Source organism: Falco punctatus (assembly GCF_963210335.1).
Source record: "Falco punctatus genome assembly, chromosome: 3".
Taxonomy (NCBI): Eukaryota; Metazoa; Chordata; class Aves; order Falconiformes; family Falconidae; genus Falco; species Falco punctatus.
The window spans coordinates 82,768,469-82,795,860 of NC_137582.1; the positions used below are offsets into that span (position 1 = coordinate 82,768,469).

At 39.0% G+C, this 27,392-nt stretch overlaps 1 protein-coding gene across 6 annotated transcripts in view; it reads right to left on the reverse strand.

The window, feature by feature from the left end:
* SEMA5A (semaphorin 5A) overlaps positions 1-27,392 on the reverse strand; it is a 353,942-nt gene that overhangs the window by 13,126 nt on the left and 313,424 nt on the right. For all 6 annotated transcript variants that reach the window (XM_080382048.1, XM_080382044.1, XM_080382047.1 and 3 more), the window contains exons 18-19: positions 15,299-15,517; positions 4,922-5,092 (exon numbers count right to left, since the gene is read on the reverse strand). In XM_080382048.1, coding sequence (XP_080238174.1) covers positions 4,922-5,092; positions 15,299-15,517 — 390 coding nt within the window. The remainder of the gene's footprint in view (positions 1-4,921; positions 5,093-15,298; positions 15,518-27,392) is intronic.

The window sequence follows — 27,392 nt, forward strand, 5'->3', positions numbered from 1 at the left end:
AATATTTGTTAACCTAATCTTGTTTCAAGTTAGACTGAAGAACATGAAAATTTGTGAATAATTTGGAAAATTCACGGAGCTTTTGTACACGTTTTCTGAATCAGGTGGAAAGTCAGGAAAATCTTACACTGTTTTGGGCTCTTTTCATTACCTTGTATAAATCCAGCATACAAGGTTCACATTCACTCATTACTTTCCCTTTGGTAATAAATGAAAACCACAAAAACTCTCAGTCATCTAAAATTTAACAGGGTCCAGCTGGAATATTTGAGATTGCAGTCTTGAAAAATGCCAAGAAACAGATGCTTTCCATGACATCTGGATGAAAGTTGGACATTCATTTCCTAATGAATAACATGGTAAAAAGAAATGTATGGAAGAGACTGACATAACTTTCGCACAGAAAATCTCAAGCAGTGGTCTTCGGACCATTTCAAGATAGCAGGAGAGTGCTGGTTAGACAGCAGCAATCCGTCCTAGCAGTCTGTGGTTCCGATGCACACCACCACTTAAAAAGTTTTTCATAAAATATATTTACTCAGCAGTTCAGGTAAGAACCTGAATATTGGTATTTATGAACAATTCACAACTGTCTCGCTGGGGCCTCCTTTGAACAACAGGGAAAACACCTTGACTCAAGCAGCTGATGTCAAACAGTAGGATCTTGTTATTGTGAGGAGCGAGAATACTCAGCTGTGTCCTTTGGTTCTTCTGCTTCCCAGGAGAGGTCCTGGAGTGCTTCATTTGCAGAGTGGGTAGTAGGAACATCGAGGCAGATGACAATGTAGTTGGATCTTAATTCAGGGTGGGAGGAGAGCTGAGGTGGGAGACATGCAAACAGGCAGGCTTCTTCCTGCTTATATAGCGTAGCACAACCAGGAGCTGCTGTTGTCACTGCCAGTGTCTGCTGAACCTAAGTAAACTAAGTACATGGATCCATACATTAAATATTTACTACTAATAATGCTCATTAACGTTTAAAGGAATGCTGCTCATTACATATCCTGGCCCAGTTCTCGTCAGTGGCAGAGAGCATGCTTAAGCCAGAGCCAATACTCTCACCCAATCCTGGTATAATTGGAATATAGGCAGCAGCTGCCAAAATGTTCGTGAGCATCCTAAATTCAGCTTGTTGGCTGGTGCATTCTGCACCTCTGTCTTTTGGCTCACCAGGTTCCCTGCTGAAGGGGCTACATCCTGTGATAAAATAGGAACCTCAGAGTATGCGTGGATCATGCTAGGTCACATGCTGGTGACTGGGCAAGGCTACTGTTTCAGCCTGCCACTTAGGGGTCCTATAAAAGACATTACGTGCATTAGGATCTTCCCACATATGCAACACAGGGCATCTCCCTCCCATCTCGAGTCCCACAGTGCAGCCCAGGCACTACAGCACAAGTAGTCAGTGGGTCTGGTGCCATGCTGATCAGTTCCATCTGTCACACATTATCACAGAAAAGGAGAGAGGAGAACTCAGTGACAGGTATGGACATCCCTGCAATGGCGGAACCTGGTACCAAACTTGTTTTGAGGAGTGCCACTGTTGGGAGCTCAGAAAGTCACACAGAAGCAAGGCACCCAAGCCTGAAAGATGTATCATTTCAATCTGACAGATCTGCCCTTTGTGGAGCCACTATCTCTGCCATCACTGAGCTGCTGAACCCATAGAATTTTGCATGTACTTCTACAGACTCCAGTTTTCCTGCCTCATCCGTTTGATTTCTTTATCTTCAAAGTAGCTGAGGCTCTCTTGCACCACAGGCATGCTCCTCTGAACTTGCTCTTCAATTCTTTGCAAAAGTAATGAGAATGGAAAAGAGAGGGTGGACTGGAAAGGTGATTATTCTGGAACTGCTTTTCACCTCTAACATGGCAGAGTCTTCCTACAGAGTCTTGGCTGGCCTTTGAAGCCAGGTTAAGTCCAAGGACTTCCTAAAAGATCCCTCAGTGAAGAAGGCATCTTAGAAAGATCAGGCCACCAGTCTGTAAGATTATGAATTTCTTTCATGCATAACAATACCATCATTTCTAAATGCTCAACTGCTTTATCCATTATTTGCATGTGTGAGCTAGCAATTCAAGGACAGAATATATTTTTCCCTCTTACAGCAGCAGTAAATAGTCTAGGTATAAAATACTGTTTTATTCACTACATTACAGACATCATTGCAACAGATTACGCCTACTGATAAGTGGCCTATAAACCACTACGGATGAATAGTACAGCGCTTCCACTCATTAATGAGATTCCATTTGGATAAATTAAAAGAAGAAAACCACAAACACAGTGATATAGCTTTTAAAATGAAAGATGAGAAAAACCGATGTATTTTGCAGACACAAGTCTGTTACTTTCTTTTGTGCATACTTGCATATTTTCAGTGGGATTTGCCATTAACCCTCCATATTCTCAAGGAATCCTTAGCATCATGATTCCAGAAATCTTAGGTTTCTGCTACTTTTGTTTGGGGGGGGGGGGGGGAAAGTATGATTTCAAATGCCAAGGAATCTTTGATCTTTTGACAAGTTAAGAAACACTATAAATAATCTCCATCTTTACATATGTATTTCTGTGTTGGTTGGTTGTTTTTAGATTCTAAGTGTTACTAATATTCCCTTCCTATATTAAACATGTTACTCAAGCAATAAATGTCACCAATGGTACTTGCAGATGTGCACAAGGAAGAACCACTGGCCACATGATCCTCACCACAAGAAAATGGCTCTGCAGGGATGCAGAAGACTGTCCAAACTTGACATGTGTAGCACTGCAGTTATTTTTGTCCCATACCAATGTGAAATAAGAGCAGTAAAAAAAAAGTTTTGAAATTTACATTGTAAACATGAGGCACGGGCCATTCTCAGAGCTAGTTGACGATATGCTGTTTCAAAAACCTGTGGCAAACTTTCACTGAGATCAAAATATTAATAAAACATCACGTAATATGAGAAATAAACTTCGCCTTCTGCAATTTTATTGCTTTATAAAAGTTTTCACTTTCTTGAACCAAAATGAAACTAACCTCCTCCTCCTCCACCCCCAACCTACTCCAAAATTTGGGTAAAAAAGTAGGTTGTATTGGGTTTGCATGGCAATATTGGGGGGGGGGGGGGGGGCGCTATAGGGGTGGCTTCTATGAAAAGCTCCTAGAAGCTTTTCTCCCACCATGTCCAATAGAGCCAGTGCCAGCTGGCTCCAGGATGGACCCACCACTGGCCAAGGCCAAGGCCATCAGCAATGGTGGTAGCGCATCTGGGATAATGTATTTAAGAATGGGGCGTGTGTGTGTGTGTGTGTGGATGTGTGTGTGTGGACCAGCAGAACAGCAACAGCAGCCAGAGAGAGGAGTGCGAGTATGTGAGAGCAACAGCCCTGCAGACACCCAGGTCAGAGCAGAAGGAGGGCAGGAGGGGCTCCAGGCACCGGAGCTGAGATCCCCCTGCAGCCTGTGGTGAAGACCATGGGAGGGGTGGGGGGAAGGTGTTTTTAAGATTTGGTTTTACTTCTCATTATCCTACTCTGATGTGATTGGTAATAAATTAATTTCTTCAAGCTGAGTCTATTTTGCCCATGACAGTAATTGGTGAGTGATCTCTCCCTGTCCTTATCTTAACCCATGAGCATTTTATTCGATTTTCTCTCCCCTGTCCAGCTGAGGAGGGGAGTGATGAAGCAGCTTTGGTGGGCACCTGCCATTTCTAGAAAAATGGTGGTAGAAAATAAATGTGCAACTAAAGAAAGAGCTACAACACTAGTGCAATGAACACTCCAGTTCTGACCTTTTAAAGATGCCTTAAGGAGTCCAAGGCAGCTATGTAACTTCTCTATATAAATATACACTATTTGTCTTGAAAAATCAAATCAACTGATTTCTATGTTTGTTTTTTTAAACACAATACAGTGTCGCAACTCCTTTAATTTTGACAGAGTAGGTACTTTTAGTCTGCTGCAAGACATGCAATGCCTAGAAAAAGAAATTAACTTAAATTGTAGTTCAGCACAGGTAATAGGATCCATAAATTCACACTTGTGGGGCTTGTGTCTTCATGTGCACAGCCTCATCATATGAGCAGAAAACTTCTACTTTGAAGTCTAAGAGCTCTCAATGAAGCAGTAAAACAATGTGGCATCAAAGCTGCTTATTTATTTTGCTGTTGCCTGTAATCTGTTAATCAGCAATAAATGAAACTAATTTTCCCACTGCCTTTTCACTAATGATTTTATCTAGTTTTGTATGGTCTTACTCTTTACTTCTTACTTAATTTTCAGGAAAAGTACTAGTTTCCTTTAATATGGGTCAAAAGACTGAGTCAAAGTTACAGAAATCATGATCCACAGTATCCTAGAACTAGCAGAAGTACTGAGATATTTCATTTATGAAGTACTACACAGTCGTTTAAAAGTTGAAGTCTCTGCTCCTTATCAGCTGAAGTTGAAGGTGGTATTTTACAAAGAACATTAGGGTTTGCTCTGTGTTTTATAAGAAAACAGAGCAAACTATCTACTTTAAGGACCTTGTGATAAAACATATTAATATTGTTGAATATTAACCTCAGCAATTTGCTTGCTGTGAATGTTTAGTGTTATAACAAATGCACTTCTTTGTGATACTGTTATTCTAAGTCTTCCAGGCCATTTGCATGATCCGCTTCAAATATTATACAATTTTTGTTTGTCTAGACTGGAACCTGCTAACTTTTATTTTTAAAGGCGAAGGGAGGAGATGGTGTCCTGTAGGCTATATACTGCTGTTGCTTGATTTACTGTGTTTGTAGCATGTAAGAGCTGACTGTGCACTTAATATGGGAGAGAAGTTATTTGCTCCTAAATAATAGATCAAGGAGTGTTATGTTGCCTAACTGCTAATGCCTTATTCTGTGGCACACAATCAACCAAGCTGCATGGGCTCATTTGACGTACCTGGACACGGCTGTGTGTTGCAGAGTGCTTCTTCAGTGTGCAGTCCAAGGCAAATATCTCCTCCATATGCTGGTGCTGGGTTTGTGCAGGAGCGGGTTCTCATGTAATGTCCTCCTCCACAAGTTGCTGAACACTTTGACCAGGATGACCAACAAGACCAGCCTCCATCCACTGAAAAGACACAAAATACCATATTGTTCCAAGTTAATGCATGATGTGACACAAGCCAGCCCATCTTTCTCATATTCTGTGGATCTAATTCATGGCCTACTGAAATTATTGGACATTACTAAGTGCCACTGAACATAGGCCCACACATTTTATCTTACCACAATGCAATATAATTTACATATTTTGAAAGCCCCTGGTATACTGGGCAGTCTAACAAAGTTACTCATTCATATATGACATTTTTGGTGGGTACCATAACCGCTTTAAGGCCAAAATTCTTTTCTCACTTGTGAGGAAATAAAATACCAAAGCTTATTTAGTAGAAGTATCATAAGCTTAAAGTAAATTTTTATTCAGAAATTAAAACTTAGCCCAATAATATCAACAGAGAGGCTGAGGAATCCAGATTTTATTTTGCAACCCAGGTGAGACTGCCTTAACCCTACAACCCATTTCAACTGATCTAACACAGTTGTAGGGTTTGATGGGCCAATATAATGTTACAAACGTAACGCAGCTCTTGCCTAGATGCCAGTAGCAGAACAATGGCAGTAGTTCAGAAAAGCAACAGTGAATGATGAACAGGAGTTGACAAAGTTTCAAACACAGGTTGCTGAAGAATAAATATCAGGGGTTTTCCCCCCACTAGTATTTACTGATTCAAGTATGTCAAACTTCTCCAGTCTGCGTTTTCACAAGGTTCCTCTGAAATGGAGGCTGGATTTCACAGGAGGCCCATTTTTCAGACAGCTTTCAACACATGGCCACTAGACAGGTTTCTAATGAATGTTCACCTCGTTGCCTGCACCAGACTGGCAGCCTCTGTTCTTAAAGCTACTGCTCCAGGATGTATTTCTGGCATTTATGGCCATACTGCAGCCCATCTGCCAAAGGTTTCCTATCTGCAGCCACATGACAAAGTCAGCTGTACTTCTCCCAGGGACAGCATTCACTCTGCAGAGAATGTCAATATTTTGTTCATTTCACTTTCTTTTTTCTTGGGGAGAAGTACAAAAACCTAACCTTTTAAAATTTTCACATCCTACAAAAAATGAACTTTTCAAACGTCTAAAGTGTTATCACTTGCTTTCTTAATACTTAAGTAAGGAAACGACTTAACATGTCTGCAACTGATTACAAGAAATAGTGTGTAATTCAACCGACATTAATAGATGACACCCTAAGTAAAATAAATGGAATGTGCCAGTAAAGTTTTGTTTTACGACAGAACCCTAAACTGAGCAGGAGTTTTGCCTTTTTTCCCCCATCACTCACAGGAGCAGTAGGTGTTTTGCTGCACAAGCAGAAACTCATTATTGCCTATTTTTAAAAATACTAGGTAAGTACACATTTTCTGTGTACAATTTTAACTGTGCATTCAAGACATTCCTTGTAAGACTTCATAGTTTTTGAAACAACTTATTGTCATTGAAGTCTCTAAAACATTAATCCAGCATTTCAAAATAACTCCTTTTGATCCTTTCTGTTCAATGAATCAAAAAGCCTTTCAAGGCATAAACTAGTTTCCACTGGTTTATTGAAATGCTATTCCATAATTTTCTCTTACTAAAAAAAAGGAGGTTCCAAATCTGAAAAAAAATAACGTACAACAAAAATACCTGTGCACTACTTGCATTTAAATCCTCTTTTAGATAGAGATGCAGAACACTTAAAAACATAATAATTTTGTTTTGGTAGCATTGTATATCAAAAATGCACTTGGTGAGTTGAGTAGAAAGTTTTCTATGCAAAGGCTGCAACAGTGAGAAAATGAGCTAGGAGAATGTAGTTATTTTGGTATTAAAACCTATATGTGCATTTTTTAATGTAATTTCAGATACAGCATACCCTCAGATTCTCAACTGCTAATCAGGCAGGTAATTCACTAGTGAATACATAAGGCTGTTATACTAATCCTGTAAATGACGTTGTTAAATATATAACATTTTATTCTCTGTACTGTTTCCAACATTTGTAACCTATAAATGAAGAAAGCATGGAGTTGGCACTTCCTTGCTAAGAAAAATAGTTGTAAGAACTTTTTCAAGTAATGTATCTGGCCTCTGAATAGCCTGATTGGACAGACAGGATTCAAGGAATCTGGTACTATATTCCAAGTATGTAATTTAAATAAATTATTTCCATTATTAAGGAATTCAATGATTGCTACATATTTTCCAAAATATGTTTATCGGCCAAACCATCTAGCTATACAGACGTATGACAGAGTTTTATACCACCTATGATAAATAAATACTGCATCTTGGTAGAGTGCTTGACTTGTTCCCTTATTCATCTAGTCACTGGAGAACAAATAAGTGTTTTTGCTTGAGATAACTCTGTTAATGTGGTATTATGCAAGCTCATATCTTATAAAGCCACAGGTTATTTGTCTTCAGTGCAGGTGAAATATACTGTGCAATTTTATAACAATTTCCAGATATGGCATCTTTTATTCAGAACTTGCCTTTTGTATTTATTTTTAAATTATGTCAAATAAAAGCAGAAGCTATTACCTAAGCTATTAATTTCATGTGATATTAAGGCTTTACCTTTCCAGACACACTCTCTTTTATCTTTTTTATTTCAAATGATTTTTGACTAGCTCAAATGAATAACCAGAGGCAATCCCTGCGGCAGCGTATAGACCTCCACAAAACAGAATGACAGCCTGGGATTGCCTAGATGGAAGACAAACTATCTGCAGACTACCTGTGGCTTATTCACTGTAACGGAGACAGTGACCCCCAACATTTTCTACTTATTTTTCAATGGACCAGAGTGGGAATTACAAATGCACGTGCACTTGAAACTGCCATCTGCCACCTATCTATAGGTGGCTGAGAGCACAGAGTCCGACGCAACATCCAGGAATGTTGCTATGTTCCGCAAGTGCATTGATCATGCCTGTGCTATGAGACTTTGGATGTAAAAGGAGAAGTGGGTCTGGGGAAGATGGGAAAGGACACACATAATACAATAGACAATGTTAGATTTGATCATGATTGAGCTGAACTGTGTAATTATAACTGGTTCTTTTAGCAACTGTTTACTGACAGGCTGCCATCCTAAACCTTTAGGTCGTTCAAGGACTATCATAACTACCTCTTTTATTTGTCCCCAGAAGTTTTCCTTCTCAGCAACAGAGGATGATAAAGCATCACCCTGGTTAAATAAGATCAAAGGAGTGGGTATTTACTGCTTGAGTTTTTACAAGACCTAAATAGAGCTCTGCGGTTTCTTTCATCTTTCTTTAAAGTTGCTTAGCAACGCAGCACCATCTGGGTTTTGTTGTTTGTTATTTTGTTGTTTTGTTTTTTTTCTTTTCTTTCTTTTTTCCTTTTGTCATGGAGTCCTTAATGTTATTTCTGCTTCTAATAGGAGGGAAAAATACACAGCTGCAAGGGAAGTTCCAGTCACTACAGTTTCTTTACATAAGTTTCATAGAGCTATTGGACAAAACAAAGTCGTTAAAGCAGTTCCACAATGAAAGATACAAAAAGTCTTTATGTTTCCTGACAATTACTGAGGTTGGTCCCTTTTGGAAGAGGACACCCTTCAGCTAACAGGGTGCACTCAAACAATGCTCTTTCCTTTATAGTAAAGCAAACAACTTTTTGCCTACTGGCTGTTGTTGTGGTTAATGAATATTTCTTCACTATAATGAAAAAAAAAAAAAAAAAAAAAAGAAACCATAGGGAAGAGGATGTACCAGGGAGAAACAGTGTACAGAAATGGGATCTCCTGGGGACCTGGCAAAACATCCACACTAGTGGAGAATTTCCAGGAGACAATTAAGTAAACTGGATACCCTGCTATGCACTTTGGGTTTTACAAGGAAGTGGAAGGAAGCGTGGGCAGACACACTGACCTCACGTGCTTTCATGAGAACACAGATAGGATTGCAGCCTCTTTCATATACTGTCTGGTCTCATTTCAAATTTAAACAACAAAAAAAAAAAAAAAGAAAATCTTTGTATTTTTCTGGAGTATGCCTTTAGGTTTGTAACTTTTCTTGTTCATCTTTTTGAAAGTGTAGCAAAAGAGAATAAAAAATGCTGAGAGATCAGTCTTTTCTATATTCATGAAGGAGTACAAACAGTGCAGCAGCAGTGCTTTCCACCCACAGAAATGCAGATGGTGTGCTTCCCAGTGGTTGAGTAAATGTTAAATCTGGGAGCACTGGGTGTTGGGCAGCCTACAGACCCAAGAGAGTACTGCTCTCTTCCAGACACCTGGGGATCATCCCATTTCACATCACTTAGCCTACTGTTTTTTCATAATCCTGTGGGATATTGCTGCATGTTTCAGTGTGGGAAAGAGCAATTTTTCTTCATAGCTGGCAAAGACAAAGTCTTGTTTCTGTGATGCTACAGATACCTCTTACTTATAAAAGCAAGCTGGATGAAGCAAATGCTCAACATAGTACAGTGCAGAAACACAGAAGGCAAATGAATGCTTCTAAGGAAAATACAAGAAAATCTCAGGATCAACCCAGGTTTAAATCTGTAACTGAGCCTATATAAGCTAGAAGAGCAAGAGTTGCTTCCAAAGGGCAGTTCAGTCCTCTCCTCACTGGCTACAGAAGCAGCCTAGAGAGATCAATGCATGTGGAGAGATGGGCTTCAGCAGCCTCAGAGACAAGCTTTATTGGATCAGTGATTTCCCACCCCCGTTTTAGGAAGTTACTTTAGGGTAAATTTTGTCCATTCCTTTAAATATATTTTTTCTTGTGGCCAAGTATGACTGCAAGGGGGGAAAAAAAAACAAAACAAAACCAAAACAAAACGAGAAAAAAAAAAACAATAATGAAGGAAAAAAAAAAAACAAAAAACCCCAAACAAACAGCAATAACTGGCTTTAGGGGATGCATAAATAACTTAAACAGTCTTTCAGGGTCTTTTATATATTTGAAATTCTTTATTGCTGTTAGCACATTTAGTGATATGTATTAATTTATTCAGTTCTTCTCAGCCAAAATGTAGTAACTAAACTAAAGTAAAACTACTATAATAAAAATCTGAAACCAGTAAAATCCCAAAATGCTGTCATGAAGAATCATAATTTCAAATCTAAGAGACAGCAACTGTCCTTTCCCTCTGGATCCACCACTATGCTCTGAGAAGACGGAACAGGAACTCCTGTAGCTCATGCTACTAATTTAGACAGATTGGCCAAGTGTCCCTATGTGCAAAAGAATAAAAAAGAAGGCAACAAGAAACAAAATGAAACAAAATTGAAGAAAAAGTTGTGTTTTCCTACAGTAATGACTGATGAGATGTGTAAGATTGAGAACTAGGCCAGAATTCCTTACACTTGGTTATTATTATTTTCAAGCAAACAAATATTTTCATTAGTAAATTCCTGCAATTTTTGTAAATTTGCAGAACTTACCATTCAAACAATGCCTCTCTTCATCTTTTTCTCTTCATAATATAAATATCTCGCAACCCCCCAAGGATAACAAAACCCCGATATGTCTAATTATAGATTCCTTTCTTTTCATATTAACCATATATTAGTAACTCAAAGAAAAGAGAAATGTCAGTGAGTATTCACAGACCCTTCCCATAGTTATTGAGGCTGTTCAGTGTTTGCCAGCTCAACTCTATTCACCACATCTCTGAGCCATAAAAAAGCAGCTGAGGCGCAGGGCCAAAGCATAATTTGCTAGTGCAAGACAATAGTACAAATTCTCCTGTCAAAGCAGTTTGGCTACAGGGAAACAGAGTACTGGCAACAGGCCTTACCCTACACTGACTCAAACCATTTCTGCAGATTATTTGGGAGAGTGCTAGCTAGTCAATGGCAAAATTGTATGCGGGATCATCCTAAAACTTGTACAATACAGACAAATCACATTCCCGGGCCTGGGTACAATCCCTGGCAATTTTTTGGCACTGTCCAATTTACTATCATATATTCAGCCTTCAAACACTATGAATGAAAAGTAATCTGCCCAGTTACTGCTATCAATCCGCATGCCTGTGGACCATTTACTTTGCTACAAGCTGTGGGAAAAATTTATTTCTCTCTCTCCTGCAGGATCAAGAAAGATTTAAGAGTAGCTGTTGAAGGCAGGTTCTAGATGGCTTGTCTTTTTTTGAAGTTCTGAGATCCTGCAGCACATTTAAGCATAAATTACTGGCTATCAATACATTAATAAGTATATTTAAAATGATGCTGCAAGACACTTAACCAGCCAATAGAGCCTTGTAAACTCAGTGATTGCTCCATGGGCTTTTTCATTGTGTCAATCCTTCAGAGCACTTAGCATCTTCCAGGATGACACTGAGCCCAGATTAATTGATTTAGAAGCCTAAAATCATATTGACTTTCAGCATGACTTCAGCACTGCTCAGCATATTTCCCCATCACTCATCTTTTTCAGCAGTTTACACCATAAGGTTTTGATCCTGTCTGCAATACGCAGAACAGGGAGCCAAGCAGAACCTGAACCTGCACTAGCAGGAAGGCTTTCTTTATGGCTGTCATCTCACCCCTTCCTACTAATAACCAGGGTATTTCTGAAAGGCTAATGACTGGACTGTAATGAAATGGTGCAGTTCCAACAAGGAGCAGGTGAAACTGTCCTTACCCTTAAGAGTGCTCAGGTAAATCTTAGAAAGCATCAAATTCTTTTTTTTGTTGCATTTTTATTTCTAGTACTAAGTCCATTACTTTCAGGTCAAGGCCAAAACAAAATCTCCTCACAGTCCTTAGCCTTTCTGTCCGCACCTCACTTTCTTACACGGGCAAGAACGAACTATGCAGTCCCTGCTTTTCTGTTTGATGCTGACAGTGGCAAGAAGGGCCTGACGTCTGCTTCTGTCTACTCAGTCCCTGAAACTCTATCCACAGCCTAGTCTATGTGAGGAGGGTATAGTCCATACCACGATGATGGGCACCTACCAACCTCTCACAAACACCTGCAAGGGCTGTGTGATCAAAGTCTAACAGTGACATTTTAGAAATTCACTTGGATAGGGTAGGAATGACTTTATATAGCTGTCTTAAATATAAGCACCCAAGAAATGAAGCCTGGTCCCTAGCACAGTGGTTAACAAGGAGGCTGGAAAGTGATCCACTCACACTTTCTTTTACTGGCTTTTACCCTCCCTGCTGTGGGGTCTGCCAGGTTGTGTATGCATGAGCCTGGACCAAAGACTCTTTACCCATGCACTGTTTATGTCTCCCCTGTCTCGATGAGGTCTCTGAGTGTCAACCTAATAGATGCTCATGTTTACCCAACAATTTAACTTTCAGCAACTTTCATTAAAAATTGAGAGAATTCAATTTCATCAGTATGCTTCTCTAATAAAAAGTTATTCCCTTTCTACAAATTTATAATCAGGTCTAATTTATGGATAAGCCTTATTCCACAATCACTTTTTACTCTCCCATGTGTTGAAGAAAAAAAATAATCAATTGCATCTACCGCTTGCAATGTTTTCCCTTCAGATTTAACTGAGATCTGACTTAGACCCTTACATTTCTTATTAATTACTGGCAAACAGTAGTTCTGTAGCTGAGGAACTTCATGATTCCTCACAGGCTATCAGACATCTAAATTCAAGCTCTACATCTTTATTCAAATTTGCTTTGCACTAAAAAGAGAAATGAAACTTTTCTGTGAAAAAAGTTATTAGATCTATTAGGACACCCCTTCTTGCTTCTGTAAGGCCCACCACACTTTATGGCAACTGATCTTTAAAAATATTTTCAAAATCAGAGACAGCAGAAGAATGATTAATTTCTATACAAAGCACAATTTCAAGTTCTGCCTTACAACTTCATGTGGTTTAGTTTTGGGTATTGGCTATCTCATAGACAACAAGGGCCTCTACATCAAATTTATGTTTGCATAACTGTGTTTTCCTGGTTGGAACAACTTCCTTCAGAAAATATGTGTACTAGCCACAGAGCTAATTGGAAGTACCACTTCTGAAAACCTTTCACTTATTTTAACTTTGAAAAAATCCAACAAAATTCAAGACAGCATTTAATTTAATAATCAACAGCAAGGGATGAACAACAAACCCAGTCTGTTTTATGGATAGTCTGGGCCCATTTAATGAATATGCTTAAGTTACTGCAGTGCGGTAATACAATTGGGTATCTTAAAGCTTGTGAGCAGAGCTGTAGCTATTACCACATCACCCACATGCTTCAAAGGAAGTGTCTCATGGAGGGCTTCCCTTTGCAAGGGAAGAAGGAACTGATGAGGAGGTGCTATGTTCTATCTTGCTTCACCTACTGCTTGTATCCCTGGAGAAGCTTCCACGTGTTAGTACAATGGCCTCCTAAATCTTTGACCTAATGCATTACTGTCAACATTCAACATTTTTCACAGATGAACAATGCAGTCACATGAAACAGAATTTTTTATAATTTTATTATTTAAGAAAAGCAAGGAATTATGATTGCAGTTCAGGTACTAAATAATTAGAGCATCTACTAATGCTGTGCAAATCTGGAGAATATTTGGGCCACAATTTTATAATTCTCTGCCAGCTGTTGGTTCTCTGCTGGCTGATTCCCTTCCACCTCTCACCTCTCTCACACACTGCCTGATATAGAAAACATGGCCACCCTTCACTGACCATGCCTCTAAGCTCAGAGAGAAGCATATAATCTCTTCCCTTGATCAACTCAGATGATTACACTGCCAGATAGAAAAGCTACCAATTGAGCATCTAAAGCTGCTTTCCTCCTCCTTGGAGACAGCAAGAAAATTTCACCAGGAAGCGCTGGCCTGTTGTGCACAGGTGCTTCTTTCAGCACCTTGATGTCTCAGTGGGCATTCACCCAGATTGAAGCAGGATACCCAACAGAAATTCCCTTTGGATGTGGCCCACCAGCAGGAGAGCTGGAGGCTCATACGCCTCAGGGGACTGCCTGAGGCATCCAAATTGCCAAGCAATCCTGCTGCTCCTGTTAGCCATGAAACTGCAGAAAAGTTCACTTTCACTGAACAGCCAGAATGCTCACAGAGCTGCTGGATTTGTTGGATATCTGCCAAAGTACATTACTTAGGTTAAATTCAAGATGGAAGCATGTTTTTCAAGAAACTGTGTGCTTCTGAAAGGGAAGCCCGATCTTTGGCACCAATCTACTGCTTCAATTCTGATGCATAGTATGGACAGTGACTGTCAAGGCTTAGGGAAGCACTGCAATTATAAAGTGGACAAAATAGTCATATTAAAAAAGCATATCTATCATTTAGGTAACACAGTTTTAACTTGTAACCACATAGAGATAGATAGATAAATACACACCCTTCAGGTCCATACTTGAATAAATGCCAAAATCTCCAAGACTTCAATAACCAAATACGCAGCACTGTTACACATAAAGATGTATGAAAGCTTATTTCTAAATTTACTTGTTGATACCAGAAAGAAGTCTCTCAGTCATTATCCTTCTTCCTCTCTATTGTTTCTTCCCTCCTATTCCAATTGCACTTTATTTTCTTCATGTGTTCTCCTACATCCTTCCTCTTTCTTTTTCCATAAAGCCTCTACAATGCTCAAATGCCTTTGAATTTGGATGTGTGTTTTATGAAGGGTGAGAGGTGACTGAAACCAAGATTTTTTTTTTCCCCAAATATCTAAGACACAACAATGATTCATAACTCAAAAGGCTTTCTTGAAAACATATATTCTACTTGAAATCCTTTTCATAGAATTATAAAACAACTTCCAATGAAGCAGAAGCTCAAGATTCCAAGAACAATCTTTATGGCCTACTTGAGTTACCACTTAGTTTGGTGATAGGTCTTGAACATTATTTGCTGGAGGCCCTACCCTCACACAGTAACACTGATTTAATGCCAGCAATCACTGCAACGAAAATGATATTTTCAGTTTAAATAAAGACTAGGCCAGATTTCTCATGTCTTGCCAGATTTATTATGTCTTTTATCTCTTATAAGTTTACTTCTTAAAATTATATGTTTACAGTAAAAGTCTCACAGGTGAAAAAATGCAGAGCTGTTGATCATAAACTGATTAACATCCCATGGGATTCTTACCCAGATCCACGTCTATTATAAAGGTAAATATGAGCTGCACTTTATTCAAAAACCAAAACAAACCCCAAACCCAACAACTAAAAAAAGCCAAACACACCAACTACTGCAAGATATAGCCTTGAAGATGAGTTATTCTGTTTTCACATACTTCACTCATTTCATTTGATTCTTACCTGGACAAGGCAAAATGTTGCATTCCTGGTACTCTAGAGATGGGCCAAGGCAAGGAAGACCCCCATACTTGGGCTCAGGATTGCTGCAGACCCGTTTGCGATTACGTATACCTCTGCTGCAGTCACGACTGCACTGAGACCAGGGAGACCAGGGTGACCAGGCACCGTTGATGGTATGAGCAGAGTATCGTCCAGAACGCAAGAAATCCCCTGACAGTCCTAATAAAACAAGAATTGAAAAAAAAACAATACTGAATTAAGACAGTATCTCACCCCAAAACAACCTTTTCAAATTTACTCCTAGGCTTCCAACAGTAATATGACCAGGAGGGTCTTGTCATTTAGCCTTACAGTCCAAACCCTAGTTTTATCTCCAGAATTGCTTCCATAATAAAATTTTCACAATCACTTGCAGAGAACTACAATGAAGACTTGGACCCAACTCTTAGTTAAAGTTTTACAGCTGCATTGACTGATCTAAAGTCAATTTACCTGATAAAATTATCTTGCCCTTGCACAGGAACTGTAATCAGAAAATAGGTATTATTGCCTCTGTTTTAGAGGAAGAAGGTTGCACAGAAGACAGGACTGAGCTGCTTGTGACCACTCATTGGGCCATCTCCCCTGGCTCTACCGCAGGGCTCTGCTCACTTGGTCTACCCAGCCTGCCTCCACCAGTGCTTGCTGTGCCCAGGGGCTCATGGGTGTCCTAGAAAGCGATGCACAGTACTTCTCCTAACCATAGTCAGACCTTAGATAGTGTACAGTAATAACTCCACCAAGTCTAGTGAGACACCCCTTTGTGAAGAGCAATGTTTTGCTGCTTTAAAAAACAGTTTATTTTCCACTGAGTTGAAGTGTTCTAAACCATATGCAACCTATGGAGGTCAGCCTTTTGGAGGCACACATGATAGAAAACTTGATAAAGTAACCATCTGGCAGTGGAAAACATCTTTTCCAAGTGAGTTTAATACTGAGAAAAGGCATTAGGTTAAACAGTGATAGAGAAGGTCCACTATTAATCAGTGAAAGGGGAACACACAGAATCTCGTTCACAGCATACAACCAATATGCCTGGATGTAGTCCCACGTGAAGTTCTAATAATCCACAGTTAATTTGAGTATCTTTGTCACTTTCAGGCTTGGCCACGACACTGAACTCACTCTTGAGCTGTAGTATTACCTCTAAGCACCACTACTAAGCACCTCCAGCAACACTACTGGGATTTCCTACTGTTGCCAAAGCAGTTCACCTTCCCCAGTACTAGCATCACTGGAAACTCTATGATCAATGAACCACTAGCTGCTACTTTTATCACAAGCACTTATTTAAGTGGTTGTGATGACAGAAGGTCCCATGAATGGTACTTAAACCAGCAGAGGATGTGGCTGCCTGCCTGTGCTTGGCTTCAGTATTGCTAATGTAAGTACAGATGAATGGTATCATCAACAGTGGAGAAATGCAGGGGATTGTTTGCCACTTAAACTGCAGCACAATTTTTTATTCTTAACAAATTGTTTTATACCCTACCCACAAGCACAGGCACTGTGGGAGTATCAGAGGGAGCTAAAGAAGCAGAAGACATACTGAATCGCGTACTGAAAACAGCTACAAATAATAATGTGAAGGGTGCAGTCCTGGACTGAAGAGGACCAGTGTTGTGGATAACCAGAATGGAGGAGCCCCTCATTTGTGGTGTCCAGTACTGAAACAATTACACCCTATTTCTGCCTGTGGTCATGGCATTAGTGATAATGCTTAAGTTCTGCCCTGAGAAGTACATTCACAGCCCTCCCAAAGTAGATGAGGCTTTGCATATTTTTCCTGAACACTTGATAATAACTGACAAAATTGGAATGATGATGCAGCAACACAGAAATACTTGTAATAAGAAACTGTTGAAATTAATATGAAAACAGCAGAACAGCAATAAAAAATTACTAAAAATAGGTAAAACCTTTCTGTGATTATAGAGAGTAACTATTTCTCTCCTGCTGAGCCAGATTCTATTACACAGGTAATAAAAGCAGCATTTCAAGAAAAATGACGTACATTCAAATCCACAACGGGAGCAAGTACAGAGAAACAGTATGGGAATTATGAATACAGGTCCACTTTCCTGTTTTTGCAATTTTTTATGACTTTTCTCATGGAAATGCCCATATTATGCATGCAGTAGGCTGTGAGACCAAAATAATAGTATTTTTTTTATACCGGAATTACAAATTAAGGGGTTTTTAGTTATTAAATTAACAGCAATGTAAACAATGGAAAAAAGTGTTAATTGGACTAGATTGCCAGTCATTTTCTTTGTAAAACATGACAGTGTGCATCGATTCACATCAACACTAGGATGTTCTGAAGACTTTTTTGCAGGACAAGTGTAGCTTTTTCAGTACTAAGAAAAATATGTGACCTTATTTGCTATTACAATATTAGATTTCTTCTGAAAAATTGGTCAGTGGGGAGGGGAATATCCTACAGGAAAGCTCTGAAGTACTTTAGCTCTCAAACAGAAGAATATTCCAAAGAATCTTTTCAGTGTGGAGTTTGGTCTGCAGCAAGTGTTCCCCTGTGTTTTCTTCTTTCCAAATTATTAAAAAAAATATTTTTTAATAAAAGACAAGGAACAGTCTGTTCACAGTTTTCCAGTAATTCATACAGTGTTCATAGAGGGGCTTTTAGAATTTTCTCTTCAGCCATAAACTGCACAGTAAAAAATTAAAGTTAGGACACTAATAGTATTAAAAACATCAGTTTACCTTCTGGATATACAGTACAAGATATTCTCTGAACAATGTTATAGCCTTCTACAATGAGGTGACTAGGTTCATGGATGAGGGGAGAACAGTGGTTGTTACGTATCTCAGCTTTAGTAAGGGTTTTGATGCTGACTCCCATAACTTGCTGACAAGTCAACAAAGTATGGGCTAGATAAGTGGAGGGTACAATGGATGGAAAACCGGCTGAACAACTGGGCCCAGAGGGTTATGTTGAGTCACACTCCGTACAGCTGCAGAAAGTCACTAGTGATGTATGCCAGGGGCCAGTACTGGGTCCAATCCTCTTTAAAACCTGGACAAGTTTGCTGATGATATGAAACTGGGAAGAGTAGCTGACATAGCAGAGGACTCTGTCGCACTACAACTAGGCAGAGAGGAACCTCACAGAGTTCAACAAGGAGAAATGCAAAGTAGCACATCTGGGGAGGAACAGCCTCATGCAACAGTAGTTTGAGGCCAGCCATCTAGAAGGCAGCTCTGCAGAGAAGGATCTTGCGGTCCTGGTGGACCACAAGCTGACTGTGGACTAGCCAGTTTGCCATTGTGGCAAAGAAGGCCACCGTCTTCCTGGGCTGCATTGGTAAAAGCCTTGCAAGTCGGTCAAGGGAAGTGATCCTTCCTCTCTGCTCAGCACTGGTGAGATCTCATCTGAAGTGCTGGGCCCAGTTCTGGTCTCCCCAGTAACTGAAAGATAGGAATTTATCCAAGCAATTACAGGGCAGGGCCAAGGGATGATTAAGGGCTTGGAGCATCCTTCATATAAGAAAAGGCTGAGAGAGCTGGGACTGTTCAACCTGGAGAAAAGAAGACTCAGGTGAATCTCATCAATGTGTATAAATACCTGATGGGGACAATAAAGAAGAGGGATCCAGGCTCTTTTCAGCAGTACCCAGCAACAGGACAAAATGCAAAAGGCACAAATTAAAACACAGTATTTAATCTGAACCCCCAAAATCCACCTCTTTACTCTGAGCGTGGTCAAATACTGGAACAGGTTACCCTTACAGATTGTGTAGTCTCATCTGTGGAGATATTAAAAACTCAACTTTACCAGGTCCTGGGCAACCAGTATTAGGTGACTGATCAAGCAGGGGAATTGAACTAGATGATCTCAAAAGGTCCCTTCCAACCTAAACAATTAAGTGATATTTTATTACAATGAAAAAAAAAAAAAGTAGAAAAAGCCCTGCTTTACTTTTATTTGGACTTACATGAACAGTAAATGTAATCCATTTCTTCTGTTAAGAAGGAGATTTGGCTGATTATTCAAGAAATGACTGTTTTCTTATTATTCTTGCATATTCATACTTTCCACATTTAAAATCTCCTTTGCTGATTGTATTCAGAAGTTAATTGCAACCTCTTGTAAAAGCAGAACACCATGAACAGATGCATTTTAAATCTGTTTTATAGATTATTCTAAGTATCTTTCTTGAACTTTGTAAGAGTTTAGGCTTCTGAAGATGTGGGGAGAGAAACTAAGCAGGCAGTCCTCTCAGATATATTACAGAAAAGAGTAAGAAAGATTATTTCTTTCAGAGGCACAGAATGGCTACCTTACAAAACAGTAAAGAGCACCTTTGGCAGTGACAGAAGACTCAGACTGTGTAAGTATACCATCAATGCAGCCTCTGCATTTCTACAAAAACTGTAAATATCTTCTTCATGGACAATAAAGACACAAAAAAAAAAAAAAAAAAAAAAAAAAAAGTGTGGCCTGAACAAAAGCATTGCATATAAACATAGCAGCAGACACAATAGAAAATAGATAGATACTAGAGAAGAAATCTAAGATAAAAGATGACATATTTGAAAGTTAAAGTAATGAGACAGCGTTCTGTAACAAACCCCTTCAGTTTCAGGACCTTGCACTTCTGAGGCATTTTCTCTTTTTACGACTGAGATCATGCAGTCTCTTTTAATAAAAGTTGTTCAATATCCTTTATAGCTAATATTTAATAAAGGCACCCTCCTAACAAGTTTTTAATATTAGAATATTGGTACTTTCACATGCTATTTTGAGAAGCTAATAAGAAGTATGAATCTTTAGGGTGAATTTGCCTAACCTAATACCAGCATGAGGACAATAAGTCGTGTGTACATATGCGTACATACACACAAATACATACTTATGCATATGCATGTATTATAAATGCACACACATTATACACATATATATTAATATTAATATAAAAAGAAGACTCATGGTCTAATTATTATGCGTCTGCAGAGATCTTGTAACTGTCCATGCAAAGACTCTGTTGCAAATGGAAAGTCCAACCAGCCCTTCCTTTCTTTGGCCAGCTGATGTGTATTAACTTGTTAAGTTATGGAAAATGGATGAAGAGTAAGAATCATTGAGTTCTTCAGCTAAGAAATACTGTTTATTAACTGTGACGGTGGTGGGGATGGGGGGCAGGGGGAGTAATGTTAAACTAACCAAAAGATTACGCTGTAGAATTTCCTCAAGAAAAACTTCAGAAAGTAAGTGGCTATACAGAGCTGAGTCCCGTCTGTATCACAGTTTACATCAAATTCAATAGGAGAAGGTATAAATACAAAACCAGTGTAATCTTTGAGATCAAGTAGCATGAAACTATAAAAACTCCTGCCTTTCTCATTAAACTGTGGTTTTCATCCATGTCGCCTCTGTTTGCAATTTGGGTCACATTCTGATTGCTTGGCATCCACCTCCAAGAGCAGCAACCAGATTGTGCCACCCAACAGAACACATTAAGCCTTCTGTATTTCAGCTTATTACCCCCAAGGTGAAAATATCTGGCTAAAACAGAATGCGAGGGCCAATGTCCTTGGCTTGGTAAGAGCACAAGTCTAGTTGCTAAAACAACACACAGGCTCTCTGTATTGAAAGCCTATCTACAGAAATAATTGTGAAATCTGCAAAAAGAATGATCAGTCATGGCATTATCAGTGAACTAATGAATTGTTTTCCCAAGACAGACAGAACAGCTGTGAATCAAATCCAGATCTGGCCTTTATGATAAGTTCATCATTCAAAGGTTTTAAACTAAATAATTCTCAGAAAGCCTATGACTGACTTAAAGCCCTGTGAATGACTAGAATGTATGATTTCTGATTGCAGTCTACCAACAGGCTGATTTTCAGTCATTTAGAAGTCATACTCAATTAATAAACTGCTGCACACCGAGGCTAGAAAAGGCAATTTAACTTCTTGATCCCAGTAAAATTTTGAACAGGCAGCTGTGCTTCCCTAAAGCAAATATTTCTACAAGCAACGACAAGTACTGCAAAAAACTCAGTAAAAGCAACCACAGGGATTTTGTGGACAAAATAACCACCACCTTCTAAGATCAGGGAAGACAGAAGGTACAAACTGACACCTAAGGAGAAAACTATTGTCTCATTTTATCCTGGGGTGCATTAGAAAGGACATGGCCAGTAGGTTGAGGGAGGTGATCCTGCCGCTCTGCTCTGCCCTGGTGAGGCCACATCTGGAGTGCCGTGTCCAGTTCTGGGCTCCCCACTTCAAGAGAGACTGGGAACTCCTGGAGAGAGTCCAGTCGAGGGCTACAAAGTTTATGAGGGGACTGGAGCATCTCCGCTGTTAGGAGGAAAGGCTGAGAGCTGGGCATGTTTACCCTGGAAAGAGAAGACTGAGAGGGGATCTTACCAATGCATACAATTATCTTAAGGGCGAGTGTCAAGAGGATGGGGCCAGGGTCTTTTCAGTGGTGCCCAGCGACAGGACAAGGGGCAACGGGCACAAACTGCAACACAGGGAGTTCCAGCTGAATATAAAGAAAAACCTCTTTACTTTGAGGGTGAGAGAGCCCTGGAACAGGCTCCCCAGAGGCTGTGGAGTCTCCTTCTCTCGAGACATTCAAACCCCACCTGGACGTGACCCTGTGCAGCCTGTTCTAGGAGGGCCTGCTTTAGCAGGGGGTTGGACTAGATGATGTTCACAGGTGCCTTCCAACCCTGACCATCCTGAGATTCTGTGATACTAAGTGCTTATGCTTTGTTCAATATGGATAAAATTACAGAGAAATTAGCAATGCCCTGCTGCTGACTTACTTATTTTATTATACCTAGTAAGCACGTATAACAGAAAAAAATTGTCCAATTAAGTTAAATGATACAAATCTAAACAAAGATGATTTGACAATTTCTAAGTAATTTTTTTTAAAAGTTTTTCATCAAATTTGAATAGTCTTATAACTCCACAAGAAAGTAATCCTGTTTAGAGACATGTTAACATGAAAGTCACCTGCCCTGACTAGTACAGGAGAAAAAAAAATGCCTTTGCAAAAGCCTGTAATGAGATTTTGATTGGCCTGATTCTTCTTGAAGTCTGCAACATTCCCAGCCAAATTCAATTAGTTTGCCTTAAAAGCGAGGCTCTAATAAAGCACATATATTTATAATAATATTCTACTCTAGCCTGTAGCTAAGGAATACAGCTCTAAATAAGAAAGAAGCAGCAGCGACACCTGATAAATTATATTACTTGACTGATTTATGCCTTATGTCCTCCTGTTCAAACCTAACAAAGAAAATTCAATTATCCAAGCAGTCTAGGTTCATGGCTTTGGGAAAAGATGGTCTGGAGCCAAAATTCAAGTATACTGAATCATTTCTAAATGACAGCATGAAACATGGTTGGCAGTGCAGCAGGTAACAAGGATAAGCAAAGATTGTTTCAGTGTTGTCACTTTCTGAAGATATTCTGCAAGTATTTGACAATATCATTGAAGCATAACACTTATCTACTTTCAGGCCTATATACTATAACTTATAAAAAACGTATAAACCTTCAAAACGTACTTAGTAAAATGTAAATGGTAAAAATGCAATGACAAACATTAATGCAATGCAAAGATAACCTATTTAAACAGAAAACAGACAATATGCAGATGGAGGATGTTACCACGAGAACTTTATTTCTTGTACCTCGTTTTTCTCTGTTGAAATATTTAATCCCCAAGTTCCACTGAAGAGTTGTTGTTTGTCAATCAAACTTGAATTTGTCATCAAATTCAGCTCTAACTTCCACAATTAATTTTGTTCTTATCTCAGAATACCACAGTTTAGCTTCAATAAGACAGCATAAAAGATAACATCTCAACACATACTCCTCCTGACTGCAGGGCAATACTGATTATCAGAACCTGTTGTGTTCTGTACTGAATTCTGAATGCAATATAAATTTCCTGTGGGTATCACTAGGATTCAATCAATCTCTTCACAAGAGATCATGGTCACTAAAACAGTATTTGAGACCAAATTTATCCTACCTTCAAATAAACTATTGTTTTAATTTTGACATAGAGAAAGCATTGACAATGGGGAACTGAAGTTTGGGTTTCCATGTGCCTTTTTCTCCTTCAAGGAATTTGTGACTTTTCTTCAGATTACATACACACGCAAGCACGCACATGTGCACACACAAAAGGAAGAGAAGAGAAGAGAAGAGAAGAGAAGAGAAGAGAAGAGAAGAGAAGAGAAGAGAACAGAACAGAACAGAACAGAACAGAACAGAACAGAAGAGAGAAGCGAAAAGAGAAAAGAAAAAGAGAAAAGAAAAAAGAGAAAAAATAAAAAAGCAAATAGAACGGTGGTCTTTGTTTAATTGTTTTCTGAAAGTATTTTGGGAGCTAACCTGGTCTGACTTTGGCCATGTCATATTCAAGTGTCTTGTCTAAGCTCATCATTGCTGTTTCCTTTGTACACACCGCGGAAAGAAATTGGTGCTTCTAGAGGGTGATTTGTGCTCATTATATCAGATGCTTATCTTCAGATGGATCCCTCATTCCTCAGGGATGCCAGCTGTCTTTACAGACTACAATGGAGTCTAGAGTTAGGTGAGGTAAAGTCAACCTGGAAAAATGATATAACTTCATACCTTGTGGATTAAACACTTACATTTTCAATACAATCCACAGTGTTTATATAACAGATAATCCTACACAGAATCAGTTAGCATGTTCAATGTAGATATTTAATATGTTCCATAAGCATACATTAAGGCCTATGGTGGTGCAATTTCTAGACTTTTAATGCTGGACTGTAGAGACATTTGCACTAATATGTGCAAAAATGTACCCAGTCTCTCAGTTTGCATGAAATAGCTGTCCCTTTCCTATCTGAGCACTATATGAAAACCCAGAGGCAGAGAACAATGTATATTTTTCTTCCCAGTGTGCAAATGCTACTGCTTGGTTGGTTTCGATAGAAATCTTCCCATACTCAGGAGGAGTCTAGTGCATTTCTGTCAAGAAGTTCTACCTCTAAGTTCAGACTGCAAAGATAGTTTGCTTTGCTAGCGTTTGAGAGTGAAACATGGCATGACTGTAGTTGCACAGTGGAAGATTATAGGCAATGAGAATATTTCTAACAAATGGCTTTCTTCTGCAAAGAACAGAGAACTGATTTTTGCAGAACACATCTTTGGTAATGAGGTATGCCAAGCATGCTGTATCAGGATTGATCTTTCTATAAAGCCCGCAAATTGCTAATGTTCAACATGGACATAATGAAATAATGTTTCACAGTATCCAGGCTCTGATCAGGTGGAAGTAAGTTACGATGTTTTGTTGCTATCTAGCCAGAAATACTGAAGGTGTCTGCCAAAATTCATGGTTTGCCATTCTCATCAGATCATTCTGTTTCAAAAGCTACAGCTACACACATGACTTTTATTTATGTATTTTATTCCCATGAAATCAAGGAGCAGTAGAGGGGTGGTGTGTTGACCCAAACCCAAACCTGGGAGCAGGGAAGTGCTCCTGAATCCTGCAGTCTAGAGGCAGTCAGTAAGTTTCATTACATCAGCAAATCAAAACGGTCCCCGTCCATCTGTCATCCCATCCCAACCCAAACCACCATCACCACCACCCACCCCCTCGGCAAATATTCCACTCTATACTGTTCTGACATCCATAATCACAAAATGCCTAAGCAAACAAGGTAAAAAAAAAAAAAAAAGTGGCTAAAGGAGACGTAACAGTAACTCTTTTCACCAGAAGCATATTGGTTAATGCAGCCTCTTGGAACACCAATCGGGTTTGATCTTTCATTACAGAATAATAAAAGACTCACTGGCCAACAAGTCAAAGAATGAGCATGAAGTAATGACAAAGTTACGAGGACACTCACTAGGAAGAATGGACAGATGTATAACAGTTTCTGCCCTGTCAACTACTCAATATAAAGCATTTCAATATTCAGTAGTTTGGGGATTAGTCAGCCAAAATCCTTCTCCCAGATGAACATTTCAATTACCATGCAATAGGGTCAACTCCCATGCATTAGTCCAATGATTAATTATTTCCAAATGAAGCAAAGCAGCAGCTTCAGCAAGATGCGACAAATAAGCTATGCCACCAGGAAATTCATGAATCTGATGTTCAGAAGTGAAAGAAAAATCTCCAAGCTAATCAGGCAACAAATGCGCCTGACCCTTATCTCTTGCACTACTCTGCCTGAACGCTTTATTTAATAAAACGTAGGCACTGTTACTTCTGACTATATTCTGTAAGAAAAAGTCAGCCCAACTCCAGGAGAGGACTTACGATCATGACTTCAGAGCTGAGAAAGGGGTCTCCATGCTTAATTTTCTTGAGCAATGTGATCTAGGACAAACTGGCTCTTGCACTGGTTTGCCCTACTAACCTGCTCTCTAAGTAGCTCCGTACACTCCATTCCTAAGTGCTGACGTCTCAGCTGTCAGACAAGAATATATCTAGATTCTTCTGTAGATCTACTTCTAGTTGTTGTAACAACTCCCCTAATTCTGTACTATCTGACGGGGAAAATATTCTTTTTCTCATTTAGTCTTATGACATTTTTAAAAGGTGTCATAAATGCCTAAGCGCTTAAAGACAGCAAAGAGCAGCACTGCCATCCAAAAGTCTTATTTAGGAAAATAATGGTATCCTTGTGCAATCCAGAGCAAAATCTTTGCCAAATGCTAGTTTGAAACTTAATTTGGATGAAAACATGAGAATAGCAGAAACACTTGTTACAAGAGTTGCCCCATGCCAAATCTGCCTTGCTATCCAGACCTGAAAAATAAACACTGGACACTGTAGATTGCCTGAAACAAGAATGACATAGGGTATTAAACTGAATCTCATCTGGAGTACCATGGCTTTTGCTTTATTATTTCATGCAGTTCACTGCAATGTATTTCTTTAAAAAATTACTAACATCCTGCCCCTCCAAAGAGGCACAGATGTCAAGTGAATCAGTAGAGGTTTTACACAGAATGAAGGGCACGGGGGGAAAGGTTCTAGCATCTTCTCACAGAAGCCATCCCTGCAGCCCCCCTGCCACCAAAACTTTGCCTTGTAAACACAATACAGACACTGATTTTCACAGTAGTTGGTCTATCTGGAAAAAAATAATAGCTAGAAAGCCCAAGGACTCAGAATCCGTTCTCTCTTTGTGGCCTTGGACAAGCCAGATGCCTTCAGTTATACCTTTTTTCAGCTAACCTGGGTAACCGGTTGTGAAGATACCAAAGGCTCTGTAAGTGGAAACCAGGTCTATAAATATTAAAAAATAATAATTAAAAATAAATATTTTCTTAGATTATATAAATAAAAAATAATACTTAACAAGAAATACTTAAAAAGAGACACTTAACAGTGCTTATGTTTTGTTAAATAAAACATTCAGGCAGAGTGCAAGAGACAAGGGTTCAGGCGCATTCGTTGCCTGATTAGCTTGGAGATTTTTCTTTCACTTCTGAACATCAGATTAATGAATAAAAATAAAATACTTTAAAAGAAATTTTATATTATAAAATAGATAATTAAAACTGGATAATTAATTAAATGTCATAATAATATTAGAGTGACTGTCACAAGTTCTTATATTTCATATATGTATATATGCACACATAACTTGTATTCAAAACCATGTATTATTGATTGGGAAAGAACAAAATTCTGATGAAAAAACAATTCCAATCTAAATTCATCTAAATTTGAAAAGACTTTGAAGGAGTTCAGTTTCCCATCTCAGAAACAGAATTTGAAATTGCTAGCAATAGCATAACATAAACTTTTATACTAGAAATTATCCAGTTCATAAAGTCCTCATTTAGTTAAACAGCTGCGTGAATCTTATAGTTGTTACTTTAGGATTACTGAGTAAAAAGTTCTTCTCATTATCAGTACTACGTATTCTAGCTAAATATTTATCAAATACATTAAAGATGCACAAACTCTCCCCAGTAAAAACCCAAGAAGTGACAGAATTCCCCATGAACTGGACTGCCACGTCATGGCTCACAGATTACCATAAAGAATATTAAAATAACCTG